The sequence below is a fragment of the Catharus ustulatus genome, chromosome 1 (genome assembly GCF_009819885.2).
Source record: "Catharus ustulatus isolate bCatUst1 chromosome 1, bCatUst1.pri.v2, whole genome shotgun sequence".
NCBI lineage: Eukaryota > Metazoa > Chordata > Aves > Passeriformes > Turdidae > Catharus > Catharus ustulatus.
The window spans coordinates 140,690,894-140,718,497 of record NC_046221.1 but is presented as its reverse complement, the minus strand read 5'-3'; the positions used below and the strand labels follow the sequence as shown (position 1 = coordinate 140,718,497).

Below are 27,604 nucleotides of genomic sequence, written 5' to 3'. Positions count from 1 at the left end.
GCAGTAATACCCCAGACATGCTTCCCTGTATCCAAACATGTGGGTGTTTTGCAGAGGTTAATGGAAATTAAATTAAAGCTGAATGTACTGATTATAATGCAAGAGTGTGCAAGCACAGCTAATTAATACAACTGGCAGCATGGCTCAGTCTTGCCCTGACACCACTCTCTCTCTTTCTCCCTCAATCCCATTTTTTCCCTAAGCAGGGACCCACAGCAACCTAAAACTACTTCTTTTATACAATCTTGAATGGATAGATCCCACTTTGCACTTAAATGATATTCAATCCTCCACAAAGAAGTGAAAAGCTATTATATTCTCCCATTTTTATTCTTGCCTATGAACATCCTAGTTCTACCATTAGGATTACAGCATTTCCTAGATTTTAGTGTTTGCTGAGTTTTTCTGTGCAAGGAGCTATTGCAAATAAACTTGGATTTATCTTGATTAATTGACATGTCAACAAATGTAATTTCTGGTGCACCAGCTCACTTTTTATCTTTTATTAATGACCCAGCTTGGACATTAGTTTACCAAAGGGGAGAAGAATGGCTTTTAACTATGGATAATATGCATGGGCTGCCTGAAAAAAAAATTGAAAATCAACTGAAGGATTTGAAAACTGAAGGGTGGTGACAGGACTGAATGAGAACTTTCCTCCCTGCATCTTAGAGTACATCTTAGTTCTTGTTAGCACCTTTTCCGCATGCTTCACTGAGCCAGCCTGGACAGGAGGCACATGAGAAGGCTCTGGTGCAATGAGGGATACTTGGCCTGAGGACAGTGAAAGTTTAGTTTTGAAACTCTGCAGTTTATTGAGTTCTTCAAAATATTTGCCTCACTATGAAATGAAGAGTATTGTAGACACACTGTGTTCACATTACTGTAGTTCATGTAGCACTTACTAAGCATTAATTTTAGAAATGCCATTTCAGCACATATTCCCCAGAGGCATGAGGGAACAGAGTCCATTAAATTTAAGCTTTGGGGGCTTCACTTGCAACAAGACAAACACATCCCCCCAGCCACTTCTTGCACCAACAAAGGCTCCATTTGCAAGGTACTGTCTGATCCCAGATTTTGAAGCATCCTGTTTGTAGGGTTCCCATGGGCTGTTAAATGCCTGACTGCTGGACTATGGCTTCCTTGTGTCCCTAAATCCTTTTTCTTTTTTGGCACATCTTAAAGCCATTCGTTTGATACTATTCTTCCTTTTCCACAGGAAACAAACCAGTTGTGTGTCAGCATCCTGGCCAGGAATCAAAGAGAGCAAGCTACTTGTCAGGCAACACCCAGGGCACAGACAATTAGGATGGGGATGATATTTCAGCAAGAGCCTTTCTGGTAGTAAGGAAAAACATAATGAAAATTTCATGCAATTTTGGAAAAAATAAGAAGTGTCATCTGTAAAAGTTATGAGTTTATTTCTATTGGCAGAGGTCAAACAACACTACAGCTACATTTCCATCCTGTGCTTTCCAGTTCAGGCAGGAATAAGAGCTTTTATTTTTACCTATGTATTCTAGCTGCCTCATAGTTGCCTCATGGCATCTTATTAGAGAAAGTGTCTCAGATTCCCAGTGTCTTCCATTTTAGCATGACAGCAACCACAAGCTCTCCCATTTACAATTACAGAGGTACAACTGTATTTTGACCTCATAATCCCTCTTTGGCAAATGCACCGATTTCTTATGGAAATATGTGTTTTTTACCTTCTTTCATATGACCAAACAATCCATGAGCCACAACCTGAGGACATCAAGTACAGAAATATTCTGATTCCATGAATAGCAGATGTGGGAACCATTCATTATACCTTTGCACTTTTTGATCTCAGCTTTAGGCCACAAACACAGAAGTGTGAAATACATAGAGTAATAGACAGACACTTTAAAATTTTTCTTTATTTTAATTTTAGAATTTAAGGTCAATCTTCAGTAATTTGCAGAGAGTACAAAAATGTTCCCGTTAGTCTAGTTTGAATTTAGATGTATTTGTAAATAAAACTAAGCCTGCTTATTCAAATACAATTTCTGTGCACAAATTGTATAGCTCATTCTTTTCATAAGGCATGTAAAACAGATTTCAGTTCAAACATTAAAATATTTTACACTTGGATATCAGAATTACAAACAGAAATTAAATGTTCTCAAAAAAGTGTGCCTGAACTGCAGAAGTACATGCTAAAGACATTACAATATACACATGCAGAGACATGCACAAATAAATATCTATGTATATGAACATACTAGGAAGATAAAAAATACCTGTGTCCTGGTTTTATGAAATCTCAGTCATTTAACTAACAAGAATGCATGTTTAATGCTGTACTCATATATTGCTTACGCAATAGTTTCCTATTTATGTCAGTACAAAATCATTTCAGTCACACAGTAAAATTGTGTGTCTTCCAGTCAATGTCCTACAGTGATGCTGAAATGATGAAATACATTAAGGAATCATAAGGGAGAAGATGAAGGAATAGTGCAAGGTAAAGCTGTACTGAGTCTTTGAGAAGATTAATTTTCCTCATGATGAATTAGTAACTGTAAATCCTCTCTCTCCTTTAGACAATATCCTCTTTCTTTTGATTGTTTCCATTTCTCACATAGCAGAAGAAGATATATCAAGACATATAGGAAAACCCCATGGATATATTGGGTTGGAATTTTGGAAACGTGACAAAGTTTCTTTCTGTTTAAAACCTGAACTTAGATAAATCATAAGAACTCACCATCTGTTGGCAAATCATTCTAACAGAAGGTGTGTTATTTCAGTGTACCTGTAGAAATCTTCATGTGCAGCCAAGGAACAGCAAACAAATTATGTGGCAATAATGTCTTTTTGGGGAAAATTACATTTCAAAAATCCTGGCACGTAAGACAGAGATGCCCACAGATCCTTTATCTGAAACTCCATGTCTTTTAACATAATTATTTTATGCCTTTGAGCCATTTATATTTAAAAGACGATGCTCTAAGGACAGACCCTGTAAATAAACTCCTTATTTCTAAGAAGGCCGTCTGGAGTGAAAATGTCCAGATGATTCTTTGGGCTTGCTTCTTCCACTAAAACCAGCAAGGGAATCTGTTATGAGGACTTTAAATTGTCTAAAGTGGTATAGACTAGATTCTGTCGCCCTAATTATACAGAGTGGTATATTATTTTATAAACAAATTGATTGTTTCTGCTGGTGGTTATCTCTAGTAGAAGGAAAATAAACATGAATATATCCCAATATCTGTGTAGAGCGCAAGATCCACATCTCCACAAGATGCTCTTAGTTTTATTAAGGTCATTGGAAGTTTGCACATCAAACACTAAGAAACCACCTGGGACATTTCCAGTTACTGCCTAATGAATTAGAACAGTAATGTATTAGATTTATATTAGGTGTGTAAAATTGCTTGTTACTAAACATGGCTTTTACCACAGAAGTTGGATCCAATCTTTGAATGTCATAAAGTTAAATTTCAGGATATAAGCAGGTTTCAGGGATCTTGGAGTAGCTCAGGAACATTGTCATGAGCAGTCCAGGGCAGGCAGCATCCACCACTCTGCAGCTGCCACCCTGATGGGGGATGTGGTCAGCACGAGCAAGGTCAGTGCTGTTGCCCAGATAATTGTGTACCAAGGTCATCTCCTGCAAACCATCCAGTCACATCTCATATTCAGAACACAAAACTCAGGAGCTGCTTCCCTGATGGCTGCTGGCATGAGCCAGGGCTGCTTAATGTGCCATGAGCTCATAGGCTTCCTTCTGTGGTGGGACCCAAGCCATCTGACACATCTGGTCAGCACATCATCACTAAATAATTTCTTAGCTAATAAATAATCTCACTGCCAGTAGTCTTTGTTCTTGCATCTGCTCACTCTGATGTGGTTTCCACCCAAGGCCACAGCCTCTGGAACAGCTTCTTACACAACAAACCTTCCCTTACTCCTTCCTTCAAAATCCTGTTTAGCCTTAAACACATCAGGATCATCATTCACTTTCTGTAGCTTTCTTGTATCATACAAGTTTATACTGCTCTGTCTCTGACAGTAAATCCTTTTAGAATATGCTATGGTATGCAAAGTTCTGGCTCTAAATCTGGATTCCAGTTTGCCTTTCTGTTGGAGTAATTAATAAACAATTCCTATTGCATAGACTTCTTGTACAACAAGTAACTCACACACCTAAACAGCAAGCTATTAAAATTATCCTAACACAGAATAAAGCAGGGTTCAGTTCACAGTCCTATTTATACTTGTTTTCCTGTTTTGAGTAGTTCTTTTAAATGGCCCTTTGAGGATATTAATATACATCCCTATATATATGTCTGATAGGGGAGGCAAATAAATTTACCTCTTTTATCTTCATAAACATGCAAACTCACAGAGAATATAAAATATTACTTCCATATTAAGAAGTAATATGTTGAATTAATTCCTAGACTTTACTATACTAAATATTTATATTCCTTTTAGATATATATTTATTATAATCATGGAGTAATGTGGTACAGGATGCTCACAATGTATTAAATAAATTCATCACAGTGAATTAATTATATCGTATCAAAGGAAGATAATTTTTTTAACTGACATTAGAATATGGCTTTAAAAATTGTGGTTATTTTCATGTGATGTTAATGGTAGCTTTTTTCTAAGTCAGACTGGGCTTCAACATAATCTAAGGGTATTTATAAAACAACCAATTAGCCACAACTGTACTTACCAGTTAAGACTAGGACCTTCAAGCAAGGCTGTTCAATAAGAAAGTTACTACTTTTGAGGCCAAAATTGCGTCAACATGAACAATAAATTAAATCTAAGTATTAAGAGTTTAATATATTAAAACATTAATGTATAACTTAACTATATATAACCTATACATATAGTTGAAAAGAGATTTAGTGGAAGACTAGACTTCAGTCTCACTCTCTTGAGATGTCTGGGTTTGTGTTTTAAAGAACGTGAGTGCTTTAAATTAACTCTGTGGGTTTGAATGTCCACATTCAAAATCCCTTTATGACTAAAAATGCAGATTCATTTGTTCATTTCCTGGTTTTAATTGTGATGAACTGTACCCCTTATCATCCAGCTTCATCTTAATAGCAATAGGGAACAGGACAGACACAAGGCATAACATAGAAGGCAGTGAAAAACAAATGTCATGAATTTCTGTGTATGTCTGTGTAGTGTCACTGCTTTAGAAAAATGATTCTGAAGATCCTGCAGTGCTTGCAGCTGGTTTCCACAAGACCTGCTTCTGGAGGCACTCAGTAGCAGCTGCCTGCTGAATTCAACCTGGAACAGCTAGAGACCTTCGTGTCTTCAGTGACTGACATTTAAAGTGCAGTGAAGCTTTGTTAAGTCCATCTTCACCTGCAGTGTTCTTCATTAATTGGCACAATTCTTTGTTTTTCTTCTGTCACTTTGTCTGATGCCTTTTGTAACATTGATGGTGACTTCTTGTGCGGGCATTTTCTGTGTGTCCCATTTACTCTGTGAGAGTTTTAAACAGTACAGTGAGTTCCATGATGACAACAGGAAGAGGCAGTGATGACTAACCCCTAATTTACAAAACAGTTCTACTTAATAAACAGAATGTCTCCATCATCCTTCACACAGCACTGTGATGCAGAGCAGCTTGCTCATTCAGCATGGGCACAAGTTTTTATACCTGCTACAAAGGCAGTGGATGTCAGTAGGCTTTGGATCAGCCTTCTTGCCTATAATTATCATCATTGCATGTGTGTACTATAAAAGCATGGCAAATAAATCTGGTTTCAGCCCACAAGTGAAAATTAGAGGTTCCTTTTGATGTCACTGTGAATAGTGCATCAATAGGCTGAGATAGAATTTTCTGTACTTGATTTTGTGTTTCTGATGTGAAAATACAGTGTTAAAGTAATGCTTCTGCCTGCATACAAGACTCAGGCACAATACATTCCTTTCAGAGCTTCATCATTTTTTTTAATAGTCAAAAAAGTCAGTCTGTCTGAGGCATGCAAGTGTGTCCCTAATTTAAATTTATACTTTTCCATCTCCCAGACTGTCTGCTTGTTGCCATAAGCAACGCACTATAAAGCACAGGAAACTGGATAGGTCTAACAAAGTGTACCCAGAGCTGGGCTGATAGAGACACACAGCTGAGTTAGGTGGGTTTGATTATTGCATTGCCAGTGTTCCATGAGACTATTTGTCAGTGTAATGAATACCAGGTAAATTAGGCATTATTTACATGGTAAGAGTGCCAGGTAAAATAATGTCTGATAAAGTTCAGACACTGACATAAGCGGAAGGTTCATATACATCACAGAGTAACACCTGGACTTAATTCGCTGCTGTGTATTATTTCACATTTCTGCAGCCTGAATACACCAGCTCCTTTGCTACCTGTTCCCCCAGTGCTACTGTTCATGCAAAGACTATAATGAAAATCAAACCAGATTACTGTCAGTCAGGGACATAATCTGGATACCTCCTTTTTCAGTGAGGTGCCTGACCAACCTGATACCTTCACTGGTATTAGCACTCTGTAATTAGTATTAGTAATAATTACTAATATTACTATAATTAGTTTATTTATTAGTATATATTAGTAATATTACTATAATTAGTAATAATTTCTTTATTACTGTCTTCATCATCATCATCATTATCTTTTACTTCTAAACTGTTTTGACACTACTGTCATGAGAAGATAATAAAGTTTCCTAGATACAGCCAGTGTCAAACCTTTTCCCTTTCAACAGCACAAGTTGTACCCTGTATCAAGGGATAAGGCAGAGAGAAAGTGAGAAACAGAGAGGTGACATGATTTATCCCCTGCTAGCCCACAGGCCAATGGCACAACCCAAGTGTTCCAAGAGCACCATGTGCTGCATTGCACTGTATTCTACAGCATGTCGAGATAAAAGAAAAACTGTAGTCAATGTGAATGTTCGGGTAAATAAAATGGGTACATTTTGAGCTGCAGGGCATAGTCACCTTTTCAACTCTAGACATCTAAACTTAAAGTTAATAGGTTTGCATTATATGCTCATTTTACAGTTTCCTAAACAGTGGAAAAAAAGAGATGAAGAACAGCAGACCAGAGGAGGAGCCTAAATTAGATAGTACACTTTCTCTCTAGGCATATCTATTTCTTTTTTGACTATAAGACATGCAGACAACTTCCTTTCTTAGGCACCTGCATCAGATGTATGTAAATACATCTGTCATGTAGATGATGGAGAATGATGTAAATACTTTAGTTATCATCAGAAATTTTCTTCCCACTAAGCTGCAACAGCACAGACAAATGTTACTGAATGTATCTAGAAAATGCAGGAAGATCTCTTCAATGTCATGGGACCTCAGGGCAGGAACCCACACTTCAATGAGCAGTACCATTACAGTCAACACTCACATCATTAATATGTTGTGGGAATTTGCCCATACTTCCTACTAACTGCAATACAGGAGTAATTTTCCATACAATAATAAAATTAGACAATTTTCTCAAACAGTAGGACAGGTACACACTGTAATTATCAGTTGTGACCAAGTCCTTTTCAAATTGAAGTAATAATTGTGTAGTTCTGTTCGACCATATCCAACCTCACCAATTAAAATTTCTCTGTGGGCTAGTGGCTATGACAAGCATTTGGGCTTTTCATTTACAGAAATCCCATGGCTCTAGATGTCTTGCTACTGTGGAATGTGTCCCTATCCATCTTGAGGTGCAGTTTCTCATTAGAAGATACAGCAGTATCTTTTATGTCACCTGGGAATATCTTTGTACTATAGCAACACAAAAGATGATAATACAATGGAAGTATAAAATAAATAGACTGATGTGTTGTGTGTTAGCAAATGCAAGGTGAAGTTCAATCCAAATTCCCTTTTTAATTTGCTCAGACCCCTTGGTGTAAGGATGTGACTCCCAAGATGGGACAACTTCTTATGGGTGGGTATAGCAGGTCTGTCAGGCACTTTTGGTGGAAAAATGTCAAAAGACAAAGCTCAGTGAGAAGGAGGCCCCCATTGGCAGTAATTCAGCAGAAACAAACTGTGCATGCCTAAGGAACAGGGACACCAGGGGAGCTTGTTTCATGTCTGAGAGAGGCAAGGAACAAAGGATGGAATGTATGTATGCTAACAAAGTAAAACCTGTACAATCTTTACATGTATATAGGCACTCAAACTCCATTTAAGTGTGAAATTATGTCAACTGAACATTTTTGTCCCCAGAGTCAGAGGAGACTCTACCTTTGTGTCCTGGGATGGTAACAGGCTGTACTCTCTCTTCCCCCACGGGGATACCTGTCAGGTAAGCTTTATTCCACAGTAATACTATTGCTTATGAATTCAGTTTGTGGACCTTACTCTGTCCAACAGGCAAGAAATTGCACTTTTATGAATGTGGAGTCTCACTGAATTTGCCCAGTGCAATGCATGCTAGTTTGGCTTCAGGGATTGCGCCGCTACATCTGCAGACAACACAGAAAGAAGAGTGGGGGTAGGGTCTCCCTTTCCTAATTTTTTACATGACAGAATTGGTGAAGTCAGCAGAATTGTCATGGATAGACAGTTACAGAAGTGTGAATGTGCTCCTTCCCAGGCAGGCAAGGAACAGCCCAAAAATTCTGGAAAGAAAAAGCAATTATTTGTGCAGTATTAGAGGCTCACTAATCTTACATGCAAAAGGCAATCAAAGAATCCTTCTTCCCTCAAATAGATCATATATAGAATATGCTGCTTTGAAATCAGAAAATGGATTATTAAAGTCATCACTGGCTTTTGAGAGGGAAATAAAAGAAAGACTTGAAACCCAAAAACAAGCATATAACTGAGAAAGACCATTTTAAAATTCTACTCACTCCAGCAGAGCATGGGGAAAGATAATTGTTGGAGAAATTAGGTAGGAAAAAACATAGAAGAGTGGAAAAAAATCAGAGAGAGGAAATAGAGGGCAGGAAAACAACTGAATTGCTACTATCTTTGGAACTGAGCAGCTGCACAGTTACAGAAAGAAAAGGAGATAAGGCAAAAACTGGAAGAAAAGGTAAAAATTATACTTAAGAGGTCTGCAAATCCAGCCAGCATTGTACAGATAAGAAAACCAGCTGTATCCCTTGGAGAATGGTGAAAAAGCCAAGGGGACTGTGGCCCCTCACCGTTGTCTCCAGGAGGTGAATACAAATACTACGCCTTTAACTACTACTGTGCCAAATTTTGTGGAACTGGTAATGCAAATTCAGGGAGCATCCTATTCATGGAGGGCAAAACTAGATGCAAAAGATGCTATTTATGATTCCACTCTGGGAACTCCGCAAGGCTCAATTCATGCTCACCCTGAAGGGAGTGCAGTGTACCTTTGACAGATTCCCACTGAGATATAAATATTCAGCCATGACTACACATTCTGTGTTTGCCAAACTTTTACAGTCTCACTCAATCCAGATGTCAAATTAGATGATATTGGAGTTAGAGGAGACTCCCCTGAAAGAGTAGGACAAGCAGCAACAAGAACATGGCAAGCACTTCTCAAAGTAGAAATTGAGATTCCCCGAGTAATGCCAAGGACCACGTAAAGGACTTCATTTGCTGCATCTGTAGATAACAAGGAACTTTCCCTTCCCCAAATTTTTACCTAACACCTTCTCATATGAGAAAGCAAGGAAGCAGTAAACCAGCCATAGATTTTGGCTTTCTTTAGTCTGCAGCAGCTCAGCAGCTGCTATGCAAACAGGGCAGCAGGTGGAAACCTGTAGGAGGCAGGTAGGTGGGTAGGCAGCTGTGGCAGGAGGAGAGGTCTTTGGTATAGCCCCTAGGCCTTGTTCTTACAATATATACAATGTACAAAACACATAAGTGAGGGGGAAAAGGGGGGAGGATCTGATCCAAAGCCTACTGAAGTTATTGAAATGACAGCCGTTGATTTTTTTTCAAGCTTTGTGACCAGCTTTGAATGAGCCAGGGTTTATGCAGTGTACATATGTTAAGCAGAATGACAATTAAGAGAAAACATGTTCCTTTTCAGATAATTAACCTAAATAATTTAACAGTACATACCACAGATGGACTGAGTTGGAAATAAATGAGTGTAGGGGCTTTTTCTCTGTAGCAAGTGTGTGTGTTACTCTAACTGACAAGTAGAACATCCATTCTGTGGCCATTCAGGCATGAAGCATTGCCAGAGGAGCTCAGCTCAGTCATGCCATGGCTGTAGTGCAGCCTCCTACCATTTTCTCATATCTCAAGACATTAAATACAGTTTCACTACAAATAGAAAGGCTTTCACAAGAGTAACTGAGTTGAAGCTGGTTGCTGGGCATTAGGAAACATAATTCCACTCATACCTCTGTGGTCCTGAAGCCATTCTGTCTCTGTGTTGTAGTTCCCATGCCATGGGCTATGGGGTTTGCACACTGAGAGCCACAGTTGTTCCTCTTCTCAGCATTCAGCATTCCAGCTGTGGCTGATGCTGTAGATACACCTGTGTGAGTCAATTTCCCATCCTCCAGAAGACCTAGGAACACATGGAATTGGGCAATTAATACTGAGGAGCAATTTGCAGCTGGCTGTGGCATCCCTCTATTTTGCCACATTTTGTGATTGTGTCAGTGACGCTAGGTGTGGTGCAGCACCACAGTGAGAGCAGCCTACCTCCCTGTGGCATCTTCATCCTCACATTTGACATCATTTGGCCTTTTCCCTGTGCTCCACTGCTCTGTGAAACATCGGCTCAGAAAACTTGGAAGAACAGTCAGTGAATACAGCAATTCAGATTTTTGTCACCTGCAGGTCTCCACTGACTTCTCTACACACACATCTCCTTGCATGACTGAGAGTTGAACTTAAAACCCAGAGAAGGCCCCCTTAAATCTATTCCAGTTCTGGGAAATGAAGGGGTTAGCTGTGGGCATCACAGATGAGACCAATATGGGTTGAAAGGTTGCTCTATGCATGGCCTTGCCTTGAGTATTTTTTCATTTGAAGTTGAGAAATTTAGAAAAAATTTATTTCATGTTGTTTTGTCTATCAGCAATCAAATGAGTAATTTGCTTTCTGCTCTAGATGTGTGGATACACATGCATCGTACAATATGATATTGGACAGCATAAAGGAATTTTCCTGTCTTACTGCATTAACAAAAATCAGTTGTCATTTATGGTGAGTGCAGAGCACTCAACATCTGGTTGCAACACTGGGTCTGAAAATCAAATACAAGAAGTAAGTGGGATGCATGACTGTTGCTCTCAATTTAGTTTTTGTCAAAGCTTGTTTATGTTAGGAGAGAAACAAAGAAGGCAAATTTACTAACTGGTAATGCAGGTATAAAACCTAGAAAAATTAAGGAGTCACAGACACTAAATGAGAAAAAAGTATGTGGAAAACCAATGACAAACCAATGCTACATGAAGTGACATTGTGTCATCAAAACCTTCTGCATTAATTAGGTAGGAATTCAAGCGCTGTGTTAAAGATATTAAAAAGGAAGCAAAGTCCTGATTTTTTTTAAAAAATCTGTAAGAAAAGATTATTTTCCAGCAGAAATCAACATTTGTCGGTACTAGCTAGCAAAAGCAATGCCTGAATTCAATAAAGTTTCACCCAACTATTCAAAGCCTTGGTCTTGAAAATATATAAAATTCTGTGAAGATAAAAGGTCCTTAAGATCTCTTCTGACTCCAGCCATTCTATGAATTTTGTGAGTTAAGAAGTCTGAATACAAACTAGTCACTGCATTTCCCTGAGCAGTCAGAAGATGGAGGCAGAGTGTTCCAAAAACACTTTAACTTGTAGTGGTGGTAACTAATAATGCTGTCATCTAGTGTTTGATAGAAAAAAATTGAGCTGAAACTTGAAAATATTATATTATAATTTTTTTTAAAATACTTGTCTTTGGAAACTGCCTTTTCTGCCAGATATAAAAACTGATGTTGTTCTCATGTCTAAATTTAGATGCAACTTCAGTAAGGCAGCAGTAAACATCACCTCTCCTGCATGTCCCAAAATTCCCCTCCTACCTATGCTTTAGGTCTTGCCTCTTCCTGTCACTCCACAGGACCAGAGGCCAAAAATTACTTGGTGCAGAGCAGTAAGTGGCACAGCCAGATATTGCAGACAAAAACAGTTGTCAGGAGGGAGACAGAGAGGCAATGAGCCAGTGAGTCAGAGCTCAGCCAGGAATCCACTGCTTCACCTTGCAGTGGAGCTCTGACAACAAGCTCGAGCACAGCTTCCAACAGGCAAACTGCACTAGGAATTACATACTAATTCCATTAATTGAGTCTTTGACATTTCAAACATCCAAATTATGAGTTTTTCCTTCTGTGGAGTCATCCTATGAAATTACTTTCCACCATGTGTCTCTTTGGCCATCTGGCCTCTGACTAAATTGTCTGGTGAAACAGCTGTCTGCTAAAAAGCCATTTTGTTATTAAGTGCAATTGTTCATTTATCAGATTATGTTGCATCTTTTAGTCTTGCATAGAAAAATGTTTTATACATGACTCCATTTCCAGAGGCTGATGGAAAATCTCAATCCTGAAAATGGTACATCTGATTCATTTTTTGTCTCTTAGTTTGCAGCCTGAGCATACTTGCTGCATCCTGCATTGCAGGAGTGTGACTCTTTTTGCAATACTTGTCAAATATAAACCAGTTATCAATACTTGCACTTCCACTATCACTACTATATTCTCAGATGAGTGACCTAGTGGTCACCAATACTAGGCAAAAAGATTTTTTATTTTATCCTGTAATATGTTTGCTATTCTGAAGTTAAGAAACTATTTTAGAATTTGTTTTCATTAGCAAATAGATGATTTAGATAGTGGACAACAGTTTAATGGCTTCAGTGACTTGCTCTCTATGTATGAACACCAAGAAGAAATTACAGTGAGAGTACATAAGCAGTGGTGTTAAGAGCACGAGATCTGTTGGCAATCCATAAAGCAGCACCAATTTTATAGACTAGATACATAACACAAAATGATGACTGCAAAACAGAGATGATGTTAAAAAAGGATTAGGATCACATGGCTGGTTTCAAAACAGCAAATATTTTTGCATTGCTATTTAGGATTTGCCACAGTACACAAAAACAAAGAGTTAACTCACTTATGTACTTATCTGGAATTTACAAGCCTGCAGGGTGGCAATACAGAGGGTCTTGCCTCAGTGGGGTTTAAAACAAGCAAACTGTTGAGATATTTATGCCATCCTCACAGCAGGGGTTGGTAAGTAATCTCCTTGGTCTTTCATGGTAGAGCTTCAGTTTACATCAGTGTTGTTAAATCACTGCAGGCATTTAAATGAACAGGTTCAGTAATGCTGTTTTCATTCTCATTTTCTCTTTCATGGCGCACCTGCCAAAAGTCTGTGGGCCTCTTTAGGGCAGGGGGAACAGCAGATCTCATCGCAATGCTCTGTCAAATACACATATTTTACTTTCAAATGAACTGGCAAGGCTGCAATATTCTCAAGGCTCCATTCCCAAAACCTGGGCTTCTGGGTGATTATTAAATGCCCACAAATGTGATGGTGAACGTTCCCTCAGGAATGGCTGCTTGGGATTTGGAGGGAGGGATGGCAAGTGGCAGGTATTTCACTGCTTGTAATCAGGTTTATTTGTGAGGAACACACACGAGTTCTCGGTCAGTGGCCACAGGGAGAACCCCCCGCAGCAGCCCCACTGCTCACAAACCAAAGTCTGCCTTTCCAGCACAAGGTGTGCCTGAAAGAGTTTGTCCTCCCATGGCAATGTTTACCACCACCTTCCTCTCTGCTTGCACAGGCACACTGAGTCTTGCCGTTCTTACCAGGCCAATAGAAATCCTTTAGGCTGGAGTTTTTTTCAGCAGCATTGGGGAAAAAAAGGGTTATTTTAAACTGAAATCAATCCTAACTTTATTCTTCCCCTAATGATGGAAGCAGTCAGACTGGCACAACTTGGGAGGTAGCACAGGAATCAGAACTGAAAGCAGCTTAGGTTGGTGTGCTCTCCAATAAACCAAAATAAGCATGATAATTCTTAAATTTTGAATGAGCTTTCACAAATTGTCAGCATCATCCAATTTCGTAGTTTAGGAGATAGATATTTAAAATTGCAATCTGAAAAATTGCTCACAGTCTTGCAAGTGTATGTTCATTCAAAATGCTTGAATCATGTAGCTCTAAGCCTCTCCCCTGCACATTTACATGGGGAGGGAGCTGTCAAAGAAAGCTTTGAAAGGAATCATTTTAGTAAATAGCATGCTCATCACAGAGAAGTCAGTGAAAATGTAAAACACAGAATGAAAATTTAAGACATTAGACCCATTTTTTTCTGGTTTCTTTTATTATAAAAACAACACTAATAATAACAAAACCAAGAGCAAACGTTGCATGTATGCTGCTCTAGTTCTTCATACAGACTGATTACATCTAAGAATTCAAATTATTCTTAATGACAGTATCTCATCCAGAGGAGAAGAAATGTTTGCATACTCTTAACACTTTCAAACCAGATTTTTGTATGAAGATTTTTGCATCACCTTTTTATAAAGATGATGTGAAAAGGGGGGAAATCACATAATTAATTAAGTTTGTGAAAGTAAAATTGGTCTAAAAAGCAAAGTATGTCATGGATTGACATCTGGCACAGAGAGACAGAAAAGAGATTTAAGGGGAACAATTTTGTAGTCCTTAAACATCAAGACCACAGGAAACTTCTCAAACCACAGATAACACATAGGTAGGGCTGCCTGGATGTCCTGCACAGACTTCATCAAAAGAGTAAATCTGAGTAAGGTTCAAGATGACCTGAAAATGTCTGTGACTGAGAAAATCAGTTATGCTGCAGTAGCTAATGCTGTCAAGAAGTTTGGGCAGGATATGAAGCCTCATAGTAAGGAGACAAAGTTAATCTTAGCCAAAAGAATCAACTATTTGTGGATAAAATTATTCCATGTATGTTTGCTACAAAATTCTCTCACTTTATTTTGCAGTTACAGGTAGTGATCAATACAGACATGAATTCTGACCCAAATACACTCTAGATGTGTCCCAGTAACCATGAGAGCCTGTGCTGTCACATGTTCTGTCATGGAATAACAAGCATGCATTTGTTTAAAGCAGGTAGCTGTTGATTAGCTAGATTTATACCTTTGAAAGTGACTATGAGCAAACCAGTAGGGTTCAATTTTCTAGTTCAGCAACATCCTTTTTTATTTATCAGGGCTGTTATCTCATGCATAACGCATAAGATGCTGGTTTAGAAAATGCCTGCCTAAAAAGATGCTGCACTGTGAAGATGGACTCTGAGAAAGCTCACAGTGAAGAAAAATGAAAAATGTTATCACCACATACAGGTGCTTCCACAGGAAATATGTGTTTGCAATCGTCACTGAATTTCTTGCCTTTAATGCTACAGAGCGATAATAAGTACAGAAAGCACAGAAGCATCTGTTTTCTCTACCAATTTTCCTGGTTTGAAACTATCTATTTTTGGAAAAGCCACACATCTGCAGGCCTGAGGGCTCGTGCCCACTTCTGCTGCAAAAACAAGTCATAGCAAGGATCCAATTAAAAATGGAGCGGAGGCTGTGACAAAAGTCAGGTTTAAGTCATTTCCTCCAAAGCAGTAGCCTCAGGGATGAGCCAGATGCTCAGGAAATATGCAATAGCTCTTTTACCTAACAAGAAACAATTCAGAAACTTTCAGGCATAGCAGAGAGTGGGTTTGTGAGCTAGGATGAAGGATCCAGATTTACAGGGGGATGACCTGCTGCAGCAGGAAAATATTATCAGAAGCAATGTTTGTATCAGTAAATAGAATAATGCAATAAATTAGTTTCCCAGACATTCAGAGAATCCAGGATGATTTCTCTGAACTCTAATGTAATATGAATTTTAGACAGCGAAGCAAAATACAGCAAACACATTTGCACTTTCCACACATTTTGGAGGTCTCTCCAAAGCTGTCTCCAGGCAGGCAGGGCTGAGCCATGCCCAGGCACACTGCTGGCGAGGGGAGGCAGCCAGGAGCTCTGTGCCTTCCTCCATACTTCCAGGAGGATGCTTGTTTGAAGTGAGCTCATCCTAAAGCACAAACAAACTCTCAAGCTGCAAACCTTCATATCACTTGCATGTATTTCACAAGCACATGCAGATGCTAAACCTTTGCATATCGGTATATTTCAATTTCAAATTGTCATACAGAATCACAATATAACTGTCTGGTAAACAAATTTAACAGTGTTGCAGCCATGTCTGGGAAATAAAGGTGAATATAAAATTTATATTTATTTTGAATAGGAAAAGCATGCTGCAACATTCTTTAATGAATGTGTGATCATTTCAAAGCTCCAGACAAAGGGTTCTATATGGCAAATAGACTCCAGAAGATGAATTAAAGGGAATTGGCCTGATCATCAAGGGAAGATACAAAAGGTAAACTTGAGAGAATTGTAATCATGGTGCTAGGCAAGGACTTAATGTCAGAAAGACAACAGAGTTTAATGCATGAAGGTACACATTTTGGTAACTGGAACAAGATAGAAAAAACAAATTTTCATTGTATTTTGGAATAAGCACCAGCAAAATTTCAGAAGACCTTGACAGCTGAGTACGTCTTTTGCCTGGGAAAATAATGACACAGAGTGGATTAAGCAACTAAACAGTGCCATATGATGTGCCAGAATCAGATCACTCCTGCCTCCAAACTGAAAAACTAACACAGAAATAGCAGAGTTTTGAAGTGCTTTTCATAGTACTGGATTTCAGAAGGATAGAGAGTGGGGGTATTTGCTTTTCCATGTGCAAATATACTGGCTATGCTTCAGTAAAGCCCATGAAAAATACATGTTAAAAATTGTACACTCCAAGCACAATACATTTTATCATAGGTCCAAATTATGGCAAATCAGTCTGTTTTCCAAAAGCGCTAGCTTTTGGCTCAGTTCCTGTCCAAACCCATCCTTAAAATGCCAAGGAAGAATTTCTTCTTACAGGACAGCACTGTGTGAGATGGAAAACAAACAGCAGGCTGCTGGCCCTCTCAGTCATGCTTCCCACAGTGTTCACAGGCTCCTTCCCCCTCCTTTACCTGGGCTTTCCTTCTCCTTTGGGATGTGGTAATAAAACATCTCCTATTATGATCTAGACTAATTTCTAACATAGACATGGAAAACATTACTATCATTGATATTACTTAGCTAATCACACATGGAATTTTAGGATGAGAAAAATGCATCATTTCAATTAATCACACTGAGGAGCACCAAAAATATTTAGTCAGACTAAATATAAATCCTCATGAAAAGCATTTAAAGGTACATGAAACATGAGCTGAAACAGTTCTTCAGTTCTGTTTACCAAGGTTAAACAGCTGGGCTTGAAGATAAATGTTCCAAGAGTACACTGCACATTTATTTTAAAAAGTAGTGATTAACTACTGGAATAATTTACAAAGGCTTAGGCAAAATATCAGCCACTGGAAAGCTGTAAATTCAGTCTCAATGTCCCAAAGTATGCTCCTTGTGGGAATTAACTCAGGAAAGTCCAGTGGGCTGTATGGCCAGGTGGCATTCCCAGCCTTACAGACCATGAATACACAGAAAGATACTGCTGACTTAACTGGTTCATGGTGTGACTATGATCATAAAGTGCTTTGGCTTTAAGGTATCTGCGTGCATGTGGCAAAGTCATCACTCACATTTAGTGTTCACCTCAGAATGAAAGCAGTAACTACCTTAAAACTTCATGCCATCAGCCCATCAACCATCTTCTAGATAAATCCATTGCATTTTTTCCATCTTTTCCACACACAGTGTAAACACTCAGAAAGCACTCAGGCATCAGCATTGTGCAAATGTCAGATATTCATGCTTTTAGTACTGCAAGTACTTCAAACAATTCTGATGGCCCACTTGGGAAATGCCAGCAGTTTACAAAAAAGAAAATTGCAGCATGAGGACAATATGCAGACAAAATGTACAGAGACAGAAACACAACGATATACACTGGTAGGAAACTGGTAAAAAAACCTGCAATCAAAATATTTCAGTCAGTAAAGAAAGAGCTGCTTATTTTTCTCTTCAAGCTTAAATCTCCCATCTCCCAGGAGGAACGAGGCTCAACATTGCTTCGTTTTAATCAGCTGCTTAAAATGTTAGGCTCAGTTAAGCAAACAGCAATGCAGAGGGGCTCAGTGAATTTAGGAAAAGATGAAGAGGTAAAGTCCTGCCTCACAGCCTCCAGTTGCCCATGTGAATTGGCAAAACACCAGTCCTTCCTCTACCTCTTTGACTTACTTTTAACCTGTATTTTTCCTAAACAGAACAGAAAAGGCATTGTGACAGTCTAGGGAAGCAGACTGGTACTTTATTTTCTAATGTATTCATCAGAAGATAAAATTGCTTTATTGCATTATTTCTTTGTGCAGAGCAAAGGACCAAGCCACTTGTTTCATGTGAGACAAGTGCTGAAAAATGTGTGTACTCACCACACAGCCAGAGAGATCTGGTCCTGTACTCCAGAACAGAGGCTGCTTGGTGCAGGTCAGAGAGAAAGCCTTACAATAAACTGCTGGTTTGATCATTCAATTTCTGAGTCCTAACTGTTACAGATTCGAATAAGGATAAAACCCAACTTTCAATCCCGGATTTCTTTTAACTGCAATCTGTTTTAAACTGCAGGAACATCTGAGGGGGAAAATAAGTTGGAACTAGCAATATCATTTCTGTTTCCAGGAAGAGATATATTTCTAGAACTGACTACAGTTTAAAAAAGAACAGATTTCAGTAACTTCCATGATGAATTACTGCAATATGTGCTTAATGTGGAAATTTTGGAAATTGTAATTGATGAACAACAAGGTAAACTTCTGCTTTGAGATTGGCAGGAATCTTCACTTAAAACCCATTCAATTTTTAACTGTTTGCTGTGAATTTTACATTCCTAAACTGGAAAATGCAGATTTGGAACTGTCTGGAAAGTGTAAATACATTCCCAAGGAAAAGAAAAAAAAAATTTTTGAAATGTCCTGAATCAGGATATAAAGGCTGGGATGGGGGAAAGAGTGCTATTTCCACAAGAAGAATAATTTTGCAAAGCAATTTCCTTCTTAGCATCTTGTAGGCAGGATCTGCCACTGACAAAACCACCACTCAGGTTTCCTGCTCAAACTCTTTCAGACACTCTCCCTCTCTCACCATCCCTCCTCCCCACCACCTGCTGCGGAGACAGCGTAAAACCTCTTCCTTTAGTTAATGACAGACCTTTGGCTCTCATTAACTAAGGATATTTTTGCCTTTAAAGATTTCAATGCTGCAAAAAAGAGATTTTTTTCCCCACAGGGAAATAATTTGGAAAGATGGTTCCAATTCATCTCTCCTGTAAATCAGCTCTATTGATGCTCAACAGATTTTCTGCTTTCTGGTACTGTGACAGCTGGGAAAGCTTTCATGTAATTCAGATATACGAAATTTTTAGTAAATTTACTTTATCAGTTGGTAATTTATTATACTGGGGTAAACTGTGGATGATCAATCCTAGCAGGTCTGCTTTACACTGTAAGAAGGGTTTGCCAAGACTGTTGGCCACTAACTGGACACTGATCAAAGCCTGAGAGGTTTTGTGGAAAGATTATCACAGTTTGGGTTGGCTGGTGTTACAACTTTTGCAGTGTTCTGAGAAAATCCCAGAGGCAGACAGTGCAATGAAGAGGCTGCTGGGGAAGGAGGAAGCATTTGTAGAACCCTGGCAGCTCCTGCCCTCCCTTCCTCAGGGGTGCCTGAGACATGAGGACCAGCCAGGAGGCTTCATGCAGTGTCTGAACCTCCTACTCTCAAACAAGATTGAACTTTTTCCAGCAATTGGGTTTGATACATCTCACAGAACAGCAGACTGAAGGGTCATAATAGAAGAAAATTTCTCATCTCTCAATTATCTTTGACACTTAAGTTCTGCTATCTATGGATGCATTTTTTAATGGCAGTGAATATTAAAAAAACTATTAATTTAAAAATACTTCCAGAGGTGGTAGGATAGATTGCTAGCATGATCTGATGAGCCAAATAAGTATCAGTGCCATTTTTTAACTGAAATGTGAAATTAAACCAGTATTGCACTATCAAATGACAACAAAGGTGAAAATGTATGGAATAGAAGAGCTACCAGCTAGGTTGAGCTGAAAAATATGGTCATTACAAAAAGTTGTATTTATTATCTGAGTCTGATTTCAATGTTCTCTTGTGGTGCAATAAATACTGATTTAGGCCAATACTGTAATCCTTGATCAGCTTCTGTGCTGAGCAAACCCCAAGTCTGTGATGTACTGGGTTTTCATGGCCTGGTTTTTGGTAGCAGGGGGACACAGAGGTGGCTTCTGTGAGAAGCTGCTGGAAGCTTCACCACATCTGGCAGAGCCAACCCCTGATGGCTCTGAAGATGGACTTGCTGCTGACCAAGGCTGGGCCAATTAGAAATGGTGTGAACATCTCTGTGATAACAGATTTAAGAAGAAACTACAAACAAAGGTTATAGCATAGTGGTAATTTTCTTGTCAGAGAAAAGCAGAGTGGGAATATGTGAGAGAACAACTCTGCAGACCAAGGTCAGAGGAGAAGAAGGGAAAGGAGGTGCCCCAGGCACCGAAGTTGAGATTCCTGTGCAGACCATGGTGAGGCAGCCGAGTCCCTGCAGCCCATGGAGGACCCCAGGGATGCTGAGATCCACCTGCACCTTTGGAGGAGACCCACGCTGGAGCTGTGGATGCCTGGAGCAGGCTGTGACCCTGTGGGAGGCCCGTGGAGACAGGGCCATGGTGCCAGGCTGGAGCAGCCTGTCCTTGGAGGACTGCACCCCGTGGAAGAGCAACCCACACTGCAGCAGTTTGGGGAGGATTGTATGCCTGTGGGAAGGACTCACATTGCAGCAGTTCACAGAGAGCTGTTTCTTATGAGATGGACTCACATTGGAGAAGTTCATGGAGAACTGTCTCCTGTGAGAGGGACCCCATGGTCCAGCAGGAGAAGGACTCCTCTCCCTGAGCAGCTGGAGAAGCCGTGGGTGATGAACTGACCATAGCCCCCGTTCCTTGCCTCCTTGAGCGGGAGGAGGTAAGGAATGGGAAGGAGGGAGGGGTGGGGAGAAAGTGTTTTTAAAGGCTTATTTTACTACTCATTATCCTGCTCTGATTTTTTTACTGCAGTAAATTCTCTTGATATCACTGAGACTGTTTTTCCAGTGACAGTATTTAATGTATGATTTCTCTCCCAGTCCTTATCTCAACCCATGAGCTCTTCATTAAATTTTCTTTCCTCTGTCCAGCTGTGGAGAGGAGTGAGTGAATGCTTTGGTGGGTGCCTGACATCCGGCCCAGGTCAACCCACAACCTATTGAATGGGAAATGGCAAAGGTACTGCTCTGACATACAGTCACTTCTCTCTCCAGCTGCTTTTCTGCAGGTTCTTCCCCCTCATACTTCTTAAATAAGTTATCCCAAAAGTGCCATCAGTATTGCTGATGAGATAAGCCTTGGCCAGTGGTGGGTCCATCTTGGAATTGCCTGGCCCCATGGGATGTGGGGAAAGCTTCTAGCAGCTTCTCAAGAAACCAACTCTGTACCCTGCTCCCGCTACAAAACACTGCCATGCAAACACAATACATTATTACACCCAAGGTCTGGGCTGAGATGGAAAGAGAATTACTGCAATATGTGTACAGTCCAGGAAGAGCTGCATTTATTCACTTTTACTGTGATTCTGAACTGTAATAAGGCTATCTCCTGAAAATATCACAGCAGAATGACTGTAACAGCTGTTTATCAAACATACAGATTTTGAAACAGCCGATTAATAAAAGAACATACGGGCACAAGAGCACAAAGAGATCCTGATATACCCACGTAATGCACTGATCCCTCTTCACCTCTTGACCTAAACCAGATGGTTCATTAAATATTTTTCTGCAGTCCAAATCACAAAAAACACACTGCTCTACCGGGTTCTTAATTCACAACCTGATGCTTGCATATTTATTTCCGTGGAGTTCCTGACTTGGCATAACCTGGAGCGGGAGGGCGCGGTGACGGCAGCGCGGTCCAGCACCAGTCCCGGTTGTCACGGCAACTGATGCTCGCACATCCCGGCCCTGGCTGCTCGCACATCCCGGCCCTGGCTGCTCGCACATCCCGGCCCTGGCTGCTCGCACATCTCAGATCTGGCTGCTCGCACATCCCGGCTCTGGTTGCTCACACATCCCGGGCCCTGGCTGCTCGCACATCCCAGCTCTGGCTGCTCGCACATCCCGGGCCCTGGCTGCTCACACATCCCGGGCCCTGGCTGCTCGCACATCTCAGATCTGGCTGCTCGCACATCCCGGCCCTGGCTGCTCACACATCCCGGGCCCTGGCTGCTCGCACATCCCGGGCCCTGGCTGCTCGCACATCCCGGCCCTGGCTGCTCGCACATCCCGGCTCTGGCTGCTCGCACATCCCGGCCTGCCTGGGGCTGCTGCCGTGCTCTGCCGCAAACCATGCCAGTTGTGGCTGCCCAGAACTGCCCTGTGCAAGGCTACCTCTGAAACTGCATCCTGCGTGCTGAGTCTTCACCAAAGCCTAGCTGCACACCGTGAGCCTGGTCCATAGAACGTCCCGGAGCTGTGAGCGACCAGGAAACAGTGGAGCAGCAGCATGAGCCAGGCGTTCATCCCCAGAGAGCAGAACAAGCATCACTCATGCACAAGCATATTAGGGCAATTATGCAAGATAAACTGTTAGCCAGCCAGGCTGCCAGACAGTGATAAAATTTCTCCTGTATTCCTCTGATTTTCTCTATTTATTTTACAAAGGACTTGATTGCCCTCCCATTTCATAGCCATTTTCCAAATGTCTTCACTGATCCTAAATTGCAGGTTTACTCCTGGCAGACCACTTACTGCAGTTATGTTTGCTGATGCCATGAGCGAGTTTTCCTTCTGAGTACATCACATGAGTCTGTGTCAAATATGGATAATGTTTTCTTTAATATGCTTCAGGGGAAAAAATGACTTCACTAAGGAAAAAGTGTAAAGTTCAAAGAATAAAAAGCACATTTTTTTTAGCTGATACTGTGGGTCACACAGTGATAAAAGTCAACAAATATTTTACTAGTTGAGGAACTGAACAAGTCAGTCCAATCAATATTCAGCTTTTCCATTCTGATACAAAAGAATTATTTTTAATTTGGTTGAAACATCATTTTAAAATTAATTACTTCTATTTGCATTTCAGTAACAATCCCTATTAAAGACTGGGGTCTTACTGTGCTGGTTGCTGTGGGAAAGCAGTAAGGAGAGATCCTGTCCTAAGGCACTTTCAGCCCATGGGGTAAATTGATTATAAAGTCTCTCTGACCACAAGGCAATGTGTCATATCCACTCTGAGGCACTTTCAGGTATAATAAAGAAAAAATAATTGAATGCAGCAACTGACTTGTGAAAATAGAAAGTAGAAATAAGATGGCTTTAAACCGCCTTTAAAACAAACAAAAATAATTTTTGTTAGTGTTGATATTGAATGTGTTTATAGAGTACTTTTAGAGTCCTGGTTTCTGCTACTAAATAGTACATCTTAAATTTCTAGAATATACATATACATATGCATATGCATATACATATACATATCAGCAAGTTATCCCAATATAACATAACAGGTTGTGCAAATATATTCCAAAATACTTGACAGTTTTGTGTGCTTTTTGTGAATTCAACCTTTTCCCCATGGTTTGCGTGTAACCCGTGGTGCCTGCCCTGGGGACTCATCTGTACCCACAGATTATTACTTCCTCTGAAAGTCATTACTTTGCTAACACTTCCACTTAGCTGAATCAGACCCTCTAAAGAGAAAGCAATTTGTGCAAGGAGCTGCAAGGATCAAGGAACAGTTACTAAGCAGAAATGTAGTCTATTATTTCCCCCAGCTGTGCAGTAGCTCAGTCCTGTGAAAAGTTCTTTGCTCACATAGCAATAGATGTTCCAAGAAATTGCTTTATTGTGAGGGCTCACTGTGATTCTTTCCCTTTTTCTCCCCCACAGAAGCCACTCACCCTATGAACAGTACGTGCACTTATCTTCCAGAAAACCCCTTTCAATTCCAGCACCTGCAGTACTTCATGTTATTTGTTACTTTTCTATCCCTCTTCATCCACGTCTGTTTGCCCTGTTCCTCACTGCCAAAGCCTCAGCAGTGTACTGCAACACTATTAAGTTACATAATATACATTACTGTATAAGTTGCAACCACCTATATTTGTGTCTGTTGGTGACTTCCCATAACCTAAGTCACTTCTCATGAGCCTAAGATCTCTCTTATTTTAGGTATGTTATAGCAACTAGTACTGTCCTATATGTAAAAGCCAGGGAAATTACAATACACTTTATAAAAATGGATGAAAAAAATCAAGTAGGGAAATTAACAAATAGTCTAAGAAGGGATCAATAGAAATTGGAAAAACAGAAAAGCAAATGAGAAAATTTTAAAACCTCAATATTTGCCTTTTAATTTAATAATATTTAAGCTTTCAAAAATATTTGATAAAGCTACAAGTATTTGGCTACAGAAATATGTACAGTTCCAATGAGAGCAGGCACAGAAAGCTAGATGTACTGGCTGAAGAAAGAAAAGCATATGATGAAATTTGGGGTGGTGTGAAATTACTAGGATTAATATATGGCAGCTATTAACCCTTTCCTCATTGATACACTCTCTGATTCTGTATATATGGTATTCTTTCATCCATGAGTGATTTACTCCTCTTTACATTTTGATGTCCAGTTCTGTTGTTTTTTTTCTACGACTGAGACATGTTGACGATCACGACCAGCTCTTACTGTTTTGTCTTTTCCCAAAATATTTCTTTCATCCTATCTCTATGTCTCGCTCTTCACAGGTTTTCAGCAACTTACTCCAAATGAAAAATGACAAAAAACTTCATCCTCTTTTCCCATCCTTGTTTGGCTGGTGCCCCCTTCCCTGGCTGCCTCCTCCCTTTCTGTGTCCCAGTTACAATGCCTTCCTACCTTGACCTGTGGCAATGTCATCTCCCACTTCCCCATCTCTCCCATCCTGCTCTTGTCCCCTACTTTGCTCTTCCTTTTTGTCCCTCACTCTTAGGTAGTTCTCAGTTCTCACAATAAAAGCATGTTTTCCTCTTCATGTCTTAAACCCATACTTGACCTCATTTGCCCCTCCAGTTGCTCCTTCCTCTCCCTTTCATCCATAAATTCACTCACAGAGCTGTTTCTAGTCCCTGGAGTACCTCTGCTCATCCCTACTCCTTCCCTGCCCCAAACCTTACCCTACAACAGCTCTCCATGAAGTACTTTATGACTTTTGAGGCACTAACTGGGAGCAGTGTGTGTTCCTCAGGTTCCTAAAACTGCTGCCACCACAGCTCTGTTGAAGAGTGAATCTTGCCCTAAGCGAAGTCCTATTCATCATTTTTCCTCCTACTCTGTCCTTTCCTCACTGCTTTCCTTCTGATTTCTTGTAAGACTTTTCATGCCCTCATCAGTCTCTATTGGTCTCAGGTGGTGTTCTCCTTATTTCTGGTATTCTCATCTCTAAACAACGTAAATTATCACATGTTTCTAGGAAGAATATTTACTGATGTAGCTCTTTATTACCTCCTATTTGGAGTCAGATCTTGGACTGTCTAGCTTCTGTTTATGAACTTTAGGAACCAGCTCAAAGTAAACATGGCTAAGATAATGCTAAGTCTGGGTAAAAAGGTAATAATGCTCTGTTTAGCTTTCACTGCTGGAGACAACACTGTTACCTGTCATTTGAACTTACTTATCAGCATCATCCTGAATTTCTTTAAATTCCTTATCTAATCTTCTTTAATATAATATTTCATAGGCACATTCACCTTCAATTTCTCATGATTTCCCATGTGGCTGCCACAGAGTCTTTCTCAAGCCTTTAGGAGTACAACACAGACCCTTTGTGACTTCTCCCTGCCTGTCATGTTTTGGTCAGCAGGGAGTTGTGGTCCTTATTCCAGCTGGCCTGTGACGCCCACCTTTGTGAATCCTCACCCTGGACTTCCTTTCAGGTGCTTTTTTACTTTCTACAAAAGTCTTTAAAGCCACATATTTTCATCTGAACCTGCCTATAGGCATTTACTGCTTTATATGGAAATTATAATCTATTCTGGGCAGCAGCCATTTATACTATATCTATCACAATGAATCTCTGGACCTGAGCTGAGATTTCTAGATACTGCTGCAATACACATTAATTCTTGTATCATTTTAAACTGCACATCAGATCAGAGCCCCTCAATTCCTTTCCCATATCTGCAACTTCTGTACTATCTCAGGTACACAACTAGGGATGTAGCATACTGACAAGAACTGGGAAATTCAAACTTGCAGGTCTGCTCTTGTGCAGCCCATCCTCTCTGGTCAACCTTCTATATATCAGAAGGCATCAGAGGTAGTGGGGAAGAAAGCTGCCTCTTCCCTAATTTCAATTTATTTCCTAAGTTACTCGTCTTGCAAAAGGATAAGACGTATTCAACAGCAAGAGCCTCAAGGACCGAGTTCTCTTCCCTCCTGGTAACACTGTTCCACAGTTGACAGAGTCTATATGCTCCCGCTCGTAGCCAAGCACCTCCGTGAGCTGATTGATCTCTGGAGCCCGAGCCAGCTCTGGGAGCCCCGAGCCCGGAGCGCGGCGGGGCCGCTCCCGACTCTGCCCTGTCCCGGAGCCGCTCCTGGCGCTGCCCTGTCCCGGGACCGCTACTAGCGCTGCCCGGTCCCGACTCTGCCCGCTCCCGGCTCTGCTCCCGACTCTGCCCGGTCCCGGGGCCGCTCCCGGGGCCGCTCCCGGCGGTGCTGGCCGGGCAGGGCAGGCGCTCCCAGCGCTCCGAGCAGCCACGGCTTCAGCGCAGCCTTGGGCACCTGCATTTCTTAGAGGGGCCGGAGGGGCGGAATACGTTCTCCTGACAGGAGGAAAAGGGGTGGATGGGCGCACATCCTCCGGACACATACACCGTGCGTGTGTAGGTGCACATACAGTGTGTGTAGGGGCACACACAGCGTGTGTAAGTGCTCCTACAACGTGTGTAGCGGTATATACAGCGTGCGTAGATGCACATACACCGTGTGTACGGGCACATACACCGTGGGCATCTACACACACAGTCAGTGTGCAGTGCACACACCCCGTGTGTAGAGGCACACACCCCGTGTGTAGGTGCACACACCCCGTGTGTAGGTGCACACACACCGTGCGCAGGTGCACACACACTGTATATAGAGGCACACACGCCGTGCCGCAGCCGCTCCGCTCCCCTCCCCGGTGCCCGCCCGCCTCTCCCGCACTCACCGGGGCGCGGGCCGCCCTGCTCCCGGCCGGGGCCCTCGGCGCTGCCCTCCTGCGGCGGGCTCTCGGAGTCCGTGTTGGTCAGCCAGGTGGACTCGGTCTCCCGCGTCCAGCTCTCGTAGTAGCGGGGCTCGATGGCGTCGGCCCGGCTGCCCCCGCAGCCCATGGTGCCGCCCCGCTCACGGCTGCTGCCGCCCGGGCTCCATGGCCCCGCCGGGCTCGGCCGCCCCCCCGGCCCCGCTCACGCCCTCACCCCGGCCCCGCTCACGC

At 41.2% G+C, this 27,604-nt stretch overlaps 1 protein-coding gene across 1 annotated transcript; it reads right to left on the bottom strand.

Annotated features, from left to right (window-relative positions):
• Positions 1-1,407: 1,407 nt before the first annotated feature.
• BAALC (BAALC binder of MAP3K1 and KLF4) lies at positions 1,408-27,544 on the bottom strand. Its single transcript, XM_033063098.1, has 3 exons — positions 27,338-27,544; positions 10,335-10,504; positions 1,408-5,490 (listed from the first exon to the last, which is right to left on the bottom strand). Exons 1-3 carry the CDS (start codon positions 27,498-27,500, stop codon positions 5,386-5,388), a joined length of 438 nt encoding a protein of 145 aa, XP_032918989.1. The 5' UTR covers positions 27,501-27,544; the 3' UTR covers positions 1,408-5,385.
• Between the last annotated feature and the right edge of the window lie 60 nt (positions 27,545-27,604).

Coding starts and splice junctions, on each gene's coding strand:
- BAALC (XM_033063098.1), bottom strand. CDS start 27,500: ATGGGCTGCGGGGGCAGCCGGGCCGACGCCATCGAGCCCCGCTACTAC. Junction 10,505..27,337: donor GCAGGGCGGCCCGCGCCCCG/GTGAGTGCGGGA, acceptor ATGTGTTCCTAG/GTCTTCTGGAGGATGGGAAA. Junction 5,491..10,334: donor ATGGCTTCAGGACCACAGAG/GTATGAGTGGAA, acceptor AAACTCTCACAG/AGTAAATGGGACACACAGAA.